Source organism: Ipomoea triloba, chromosome 2, assembly GCF_003576645.1.
Source record: "Ipomoea triloba cultivar NCNSP0323 chromosome 2, ASM357664v1".
NCBI lineage: Eukaryota > Viridiplantae > Streptophyta > Magnoliopsida > Solanales > Convolvulaceae > Ipomoea > Ipomoea triloba.
Genome location: NC_044917.1, coordinates 11,850,704 through 11,859,439, shown reverse-complemented (window position 1 = coordinate 11,859,439; position 8,736 = coordinate 11,850,704). Strand labels below are relative to the sequence as shown.

The following is an 8,736-nucleotide window of genomic DNA, read 5'->3' as shown; positions in this document are numbered from 1 at the left end:
GCCAAGTTGCATTGTTCGAAAAATTAAATTAAAGGTCGATTTAGAAATTCGAAAAATGACTTTTTAAAATTATTTTTTTAATTTTTAGTGTGTGACTATTAAAAGAAAGTGAAATTATTACAAAATATTCATTTTAATAAAAGAAAAAATAACTCATTTTTGCAGAAAATGTCTCCCCCTTTGAGTAATGTCAAATGGGCAAGTTGGCTTACTATCTTCTTGGTTATTATTTGAACCAGATTAAGTCAGTTTGAATAAAATATGAGTTAGGTCGGGCTGGGCTAAATAATAAAAATCTTGGTACGATCCAAGTCATCTAACTCATTGCCAACAAAATTTTAAAAATTAATTTTTTTCTTCAATTATTTTAACTTTAGAGTTATTATATTTATCGATGTCCATTTTTTTTAATACTACTGACTCTGTACAATGTAGTACCTCATAACTACTTTCTCAACCTACTGAAACACAAATAGTCAATACTCAATACCACAATCCAATTAAATATATGGGTTAGGCTAGACCAAACCAAATAATAAAAATCTTGGTACAAACCACAATCCAAAAAATAATATTTTTTTTTCTACAATTTCTTTTGTTCAAATTTATTACATTTATCAATGCCCAATTATATATGAGTTGGGTCAGGTCAAACAATAAACAAATATTAGTCCTACCCAGAACTCAAACAATCGTTATATCGTGGACCAATGTCGACAATGCATTGTGGGCCCGGTCTGAAACGACGTAGTTTAGATATTAGTGGACGCGGACTCGAATGACTTCAATGAATTCATTGTCTAGAATACACAGAATTTTTATCTAGAATACACAGAATGACTTGAGTAAATACACAGAATATTGACACAACTACACAAAAATCATTTTCCTAACATTCAAATACACAAAACACGTCACAACCTATGTTTAAGTAGTCTAACATGAATACACAAAATTGTAGTCTACAATACACAATGTCTTCAAAGAATACACAGAGTATGAAAACACCAAATACACAAATACATCATCCATGTATTTAAGTACCATGAACATGAATACATAGAATTCTTGTCTAGAATACACAGAATGACTTGAGGGAATACACAGAATATTGATACAACTACACAGAAATCATCATCCTAAGATTCGAATACACAAAACACGTCACAACCTATGTTTAAGTACCCCTAACATGAATACACAGAATCGTAGTCTACAATACACAGAATGTCTTCAAAGAATACACAGAATATTAACACAAATACACAGATCGGCTGAAAGGGGAAACATAATTTTCAAAAAAAAAAAAAAAACAAACCATTAATTAAAATGACCAAAACGACGTCGTTTTGGTACGGGGTGCACAATGCATTGTGCATCCTGGTCCACGATATAAATTGCCGAACTCAAATGGTTAAAAAGATTTAATTTTTTTTCTTTAATTTCTATAGTTCAAAATTATTACATTTTTCATTAGCGTGATTAAAATATGGGTTGCTCTATATTAGACCAAATAATAAAAATCTTAATTTGACTCACAACCAATTTTTTTCCTTTAATTAATTAATTAATTTATTTTTCCAATCAAAAGTAGAGTTATGACCCTATTGTTAGGTCAATGACACCTAACTAAGTAATTTATCTCCCTTAGAGCATCCTTATCAATGAAGTTTTTGTGTGGTTATTAAGGAGTTTTTGTAGGTGTGACTAGGAAAGATAAAATGAGAGGGGAGGAAAAAAAAAAAAAAAAAAAAAAGAAGAGCGCCTCAGGCACGCCTGACGCACCCGTATGGGCGCCCAGCTGTGCGCCAAATGCGCACAACGAGACCCAGCCTTAGTCAGTTTTGTCAGAAAACACTGTTGTATAAACTCTCATTTGCAGATGAACCCATTTCAATCTCTCTCTTACTCTCTCTCTTGTCAAATGGCTAAATCTCTGACATTATTTTCTCAAGCTTCACTGATGGTGATGCTCTTAGGATACCCGAGGTCCTTCATAAAAGTTTGAATCGTTTCCTTTATAGGGTTGTCTTATTCTTTCCACTTTTTTTTTTGAAGATTATTCTTTCCACTTAATAGTGTTATTTTGACAATGATATCCGTTACTTAATTTTTACATGTTCTCTATAAATCTTGCACACTTCCAAATACAAGAAGCTTGGTCACTTAATTTTACATGTTCCCTAGAAATCTTGTACACTTCCAAATACAAGAAGCTTGATCCCCTATCTCTACCATCTCTTTATGACGATCGTCATTGGGAGTCATTGGTCCCCTTGGCTTATAAATTCTCTTGGTCCAACTACGATCTTATGCGAGTCACATTAGATACCTTTATTAAAATATAGGTTGAGCTAGATTTGACTAAATAATATAAATCTTAGCCTAGCTCATAATCATTTTGTTTTTCTTTCATTCAATTTCTTTTATTTTGAGTTATTACATTTATCAATTATTAATATTCAATTAAGGGAAAATTGTAATTTTTGCTCCTTCATAATATGCCAATTATATTAGTGGTGTAAATGTTATCCCTCAATTTTAAAAAACGGTACATATATTACCCTTTCCGTACCAAAGAAGGGATAATATTTACACCACGAGAAGGGCAATATATGTACCTTTTTTGAAAATTAATGGGCAATATTTACACCACTAATAATTCAAGGGTGACATTGATAATTGGCATAGTATGGAAGTGCATAAATTACAATTTTTCCCATCAATTAAATATCAGTTGGGTCAATCCAAGCCAAATATTAATTATTTTTAGTTAGTGTACAATACGTCGGTAATATGCGTCGCTTACTGGTTACGAGTTACGACTTTCGTATGCTAGCTGTTGCCTGTTTATGACCTCCTTATCTCCCCCAATTTCCATTCCATTCCTCCATTAGAGAGAGAAGCCCTAAACCTGAATTCCAGAAGCTTAATGGGGCCTGTAAACTTCGTCAAGGGCTATGGCGTGGTAGTCAATCCCGTAGAAGAAGATGAGCTCTCCGTTTCTAAGCGCAAAGCCTCGCGGACACGCCGCAGCCGCATCGCCATCGCAGTCTCCCTCGCCGTCCTCCTCACCGTGATCGTCGCCGCCGTGGTCGGCACGTTGGTACACCGCTCCCACTCGGAGCGCGGCGGAGATTCGAATCCGAATCATTCTCCATCGACATCATCGCCGCCGGTTTCCTCCAATTCCACCGCCGACCTACTCGCCGCCGTGTGCGCCGTGACTCTGCATCCGGACTCCTGCCTCGCTTCCATGTCTCCCTTCCCCGCCCCGCCCAAACCCGACCCGGAACACTTCCTCAACGTCTCCCTGCGGGTCGCCATTGACGAATTGACCAACGTGTCCTCGCTCCCCAAGTCCCTGATGGCGAATCTCAACGACCGCGCCGCCCGATCGGCTCTGGAGGACTGCGATGGCCTGTTCGACGACGCGCTGAGTCAACTCAACGAGTCGGCCGGGTTTATGAACTCGGGTCCCGGGAACCTCACCATCGCCCTCACGCCTTTCCAGATCAACAGCATGCAGACGTGGATAAGTGCGGCGATGACGGATGAGGACACGTGTCTTAATGGGTTGGAGGAGTTGAATTCGACGGTGATAGGCGAGGTCAAAACGAGGGTGCACAAATCGAATGAGTACATGAGCAACACGTTAGCGATTCTCAATAAACTACAAAGCCTTCACGAGAAGTTTGGTGTTCCAAAGCATTGAATCCATTGATGCTCTTTGGACTGTTTCTTGCATTGAATTGACTTGTCCTTTTTTTTTTTTTTTTTTTGGTCTTGTACAATCTCTATATTTTAGATATATGCTCGTACGCGTAAGTGAATAGAAGAAGCAAGCTTGTGCATTTGGTTTGTGAAAATGTAAAATTTTGGTTTTGTACCATACACATGTGCAATCCCAAGGATTGATCTAATCCAACCTCAAAGGACCCCACACCTCGGCCCGATAGAACATGATAAGATGTAAATCACGAACTCAGTGATTCTTTTAAGGATTGATCGATTTACAACCCCAAAGGGCTTACACTTTGGCTTGAGTGCTCGACAGAACATGTGAAAAGATTAAATTACATGAATTCGGTAGTTCAACAGATAGGACCAAATGATGGTGTGAGGAATCTGTTTACTTTGAATATAATTTCACTTTTTCATTGATATCTCTCTTTTTTTTTTTTTTTTTTCAAAACTATTGACTCTATGTAGTATCACAAGGACATGTAACCTCCCATTTGAAAGAGTCACAGTTATGCCGTTTGACCACAAGTTCTTTGACTTTCACTGATTTCTTATGTTTATAATGTAATTCTAGATTAACTCATAATGACAACCATAAGTAAAGTTGAGAAATTAGTGACTTGCATGGACAACTCAATTGGTCACATGGTGAAGTTTTGAAAGAAAGATTAGAGATCGAGTCTTACCAGCGGCTATGTAAGAGCAACCTTTAAATCATTGTCATGATTTACATCATCCCAAATACTCTGTCGAGCTAGGGTGTGAGGGACTTTTGAGGTTGGGGATTCAACCTTTTGGGAAGAAAAATTAGTCTTGAGTTCTTTTGGGAAGAGAAATTAGTCTCGAGTTAAATTAATTGGATAACATAAAATGTAACTTGAGGTAAAGGGCATTCCAGGCTAGGGTGAAGCAGTCGTTATACGGTGGGACATGGTCCACAATGCATTGTGGACTATGGTCACAAAACGATGTCGTTTTAGTAAGTGGGAGAAACGGCGGCCGTTAGTCGTAACGAAGCTCCGTAACTGATACTGCAGTTCATCTCAAAAGATATTGCTTCACATTTGTTTTTATATTATCGAATGAAACTGCAGTTATATCGAAAATGAACTGCAGTTGTGTTCAAAGGGAACTGCAGTTGTGTTGAACTGATATTTAATAACAGTTTCATATTTTTGGGTACTGCAGTTATATCGAAAAGAAACTGCACTTGTGTTGAAAGGGAACTGCAGTTGTGTTGAACTGATACTGAAAAGATACTCTCTCACATTTTTTTTTTTATATTATCTAATGAAATTGCAGTTATATCGAAAAGGAACTACAGTTGTGTTCAAAGGAAACTGCAGTTATGCTGAATTGATACTGAATAACAGTTTCACATTTTGGGGGTACTGTAGTTATATCGAATAGGAACTGCAGTTATGTTGAAAGGGAACTGCAGTTGTGTTGAACTGATATTGAATAACAGTTTCACATTTTTGGGTGTATATTGTTCAATGAAATTATAGTTTTATCGAAATGATATTTTAGTTGTGTTGAAAGGAAAGTGCAGTGTATTATAAAAGTAACTGTAGTTGTGTGGAAAGGAAACTGAATAACAGATTCACATATTTGAGTGTATAATATCGAATGAAACTGTAATTATATCGAAAAGGGACTGCAGTTGTGTTGAAAGGGAACTGCAGTTGTGCGGAACGAAGGCCGTTTCAGTCGTTTGTTGTCATTAATCAAAACAACGTCGTTTTGATGCGCGATCCACAACGTATTATGGACTGCGGTCCACAGTAAAATTTGCGAGGGTGAAGTATTAAGTATGCATCAAATGTTCACCACTAGTTTATGCCAAAGATGCACTTCATCAGCCGACAATGGACTAGAGATTGATCATTTTTCTTATTTAAAACAAAATTTTAAACAGATGCATTTTCCTTATAACCCTTTTAAGGACTTGTTGATAATGTTATAGGGGAAATTGCACTTTATACCTCTCACAAATATGTTAATTATCAATGTCATTCTTGAATTATTAGTGGTGTAAATAATATCCTTTAATTTACAAAATGTGATATATATAGCTCCTCCCCTAATAGAAAGAAGGAGAAACATTGTTGTCAACGGAAGGAGAACAAATGAAAAAAGATGGCAAAAGGGTCAAATAGGCCCATATACTACCACTGATTGTTCATCCAACACCATAAATTAAAATATGGTTCATCTAGGCTATTATACTCCTAATTATTTTCCATCTAGCATTTTTAGCCTATTTCTAACAATTAACCCATATAATTTGATGACATGGAAAAATAAAATTAAAAAAATGATGACATGTTATTTATATGGATGTTTTGGATAATTTCTCCCCTATTTCATTAATGAAGAAAATGATTTCTTGCAATGAAATAGGGTAGAAATCAAAATTGCTATATAAAGTTTTAACTACAGTGTACTGCACTACTGTGTATGTATAGTGGGGTATTCACTGTTGTTCGGCAATGAGATTTCATGGAAATTGATATATGAAAATTAAATTATTTTCATAATAACTTAAAATATTGTATTGGGTAAATTTTATTTTATTTTAAAAAAATTAATATTGTACGAGGTGCTTCTGGAACTACCCTTGTAGTGTTGATAATAACTATGCTTCCAGGATTGGAGTTCAAACACTCTTGAGCATAATCTCTTATTCTCTTGAACTGGTCTGAATACCCAAGATTCACCCTTTGTAAAACTACTCTTTGTGCCCTCCTCACCATACTTATTGTCAAATTAATCTTCAAATCTGTCTGAATATGATCCCTGAGCTTGGTATGCTGCATTGTTGGGTCTTTTACAATAGTGTCCTCATATTTTTGTTCCAACCATTTTTGAGTTACTAATTTCAGCTTGTATTTACAATTACACCTATGGTCAAGTATGCATGTTTTCAGCTGGAAACACTTATACCTTTCTACCCAACTGCAATGGCAAAGAAATGGACACCCCTCAACACATTTTACCCTCACCTTGATACTCTCATTTTTGTAGAAGTATATATCCCTTTTAAAATGAACTGCATACTTGATCATAGCAGTCTTAAATTGTGTTGCATCCTCAAATAACATCCCCTTTTCCAGCTCAGGGAAATCACATTCAGGATTATACGATGGCAGCTTACATTTCCTGCTTGGAGGTGTTATTTTTTGTGTCACTTCTTCTTCTTCTTCTTCTGACTCTTGGGTTAGTGGGTCTGTTGAGTCATAATAGTAGTCATCACTACATGCCTCACCCTCAATTTTTTTCTGGTTACTGTCTTCTACATTCACTGCACTGACCTTAGCCTTGGTGGTCTTAACCTTGCCCTTAACCTCCTTCCCCTTTCCCTTAACAGTACCCCCATTTTCCCCTTCATACTGCACATCTACATTAATGTGTGCATCATCCTCTTGGGTAACTCCTCCAATAATATCATTCTCAAAATCAGAATATCCACTATATTCTTCAGCAGAATTATCACTGTCTTCATCACCTTCATGATTTTCATACCCTTCATCACATACAGTACATTCATTATCACTTGTTCCCTCATTAACCTCAAGATTCCCTTCATCACTTATATTACAATCACCCTCAGCTAATTCCTCATTATTACCCTCAGCAGCTCAACATTCCCTTCTTCACCTACATTACAATCTCCCTCATTACCCTCAGCATTCCTTTCATCACTTACATTACAATCTCCCTCATTACCCTCAGCATTCCCTTCATACCCAGGTAACAAATAGCATGGAATTAATTCAGCCTCATCTATTCCATGATCCACATATGTATCACCACCAGTAAGATCTGCCTAAAATCACCACCAGTAACGATAAAATTGCATTACTAAACATTAGAAACAAATACAACAAGGTTCAATGGAATGTGAAATTGTAAATCCATTCTATACAATCTGACATAGAACTAAATTTTTTAGCTAAGCTAATAAAATTTAGATTTGCAGATTGTGTTACAAGAGATGACCGAAGGCCCTGGTAGGAATTTAGTTGATATGTGTAGAGACTCAATTCGTTCACGTTCCGAGGGAACAAAATAAGGTGTCCGATGTGTTGGCTAAACAAACACTTCAACAAGATGAGACCTTTCGATATTTTGAAGTGGCGCCCGGGAGCATTGAGAGACACTGCGCGAAGATGATCTTGGAGCTCTTGATGATGTTAACATTGTGAGGATCAGCTAATGATCCTGGATATCCTCTTCTCTTCTGTCAAAGAAAAGGCTTAAAGCACTCAAAATAAGTTCACAACTCCACTTCAATATCAATTACAAGTCAATAACAGGCTTAAAGCACTAAAAATAAGTTCATAGCTCCACTTAAAAAAAAAGAAGCATAACCTTTGTTCATTTTTTAGCACCCATCATTATCTCGGCTTCAAATCTATTAATGTTATATATATATATATATATATATATATATATATATATATATATATATATATATATATATAATATGAGGTTTATTCTTTTATAAAATGTTGTTATTTTATAATTATGTTGATTTGCTATACTAAAATTATGACCATAAAGATGTTTTTATTTTACTCCAGATATTTTTCAAGATGTTAGAGTTAATTTTTACAATTGGAGACCCATCTTTTAAATATTATGTGCAGCCTATTAATAAAGAGGTGATGAAGTGGCTTGGTGGTCCAATTCACATGCGCTATGTGTGAGGTTGTGGGTTTAATTCTCCTTGATAGCGTCCTCTGATCTTTAATGCATTAAGTAGTGCATAGGTGACTAATTGATGTAGTGGCTTGGTGGACAAGAGTGTGAGTTCTTTAAGAAAGGTCTTGGGTTTAATTCTTGTTGTTAACAGTTTTTTTCATTTTATTTCAAATATAACGCACAAGCAACAACGGTTAAATAAAACCGTTGTCTTTTATTAAAAAAATGGACATAGACAACGGTTTTATAAAACCGTTGTCTTTGTGGTGTTGTCTTTTGACGAAA

At 35.9% G+C, this 8,736-nt stretch overlaps 1 protein-coding gene across 1 annotated transcript; it reads left to right on the top strand.

Moving 5' to 3' along the window:
* The first annotated feature begins 2,808 nt into the window (after nt 1–2,808).
* Nucleotides 2,809–4,038, top strand: LOC116007638 (pectinesterase 1-like). The gene has a single exon (XM_031248363.1). It carries the CDS (start codon nt 2,933–2,935, stop codon nt 3,713–3,715), a length of 783 nt encoding a protein of 260 aa, XP_031104223.1. The 5' UTR covers nt 2,809–2,932; the 3' UTR covers nt 3,716–4,038.
* The last annotated feature ends 4,698 nt before the right edge of the window (nt 4,039–8,736 follow it).

Coding starts and splice junctions, on each gene's coding strand:
- LOC116007638 (XM_031248363.1), top strand. CDS start 2,933: ATGGGGCCTGTAAACTTCGTCAAGGGCTATGGCGTGGTAGTCAATCCC.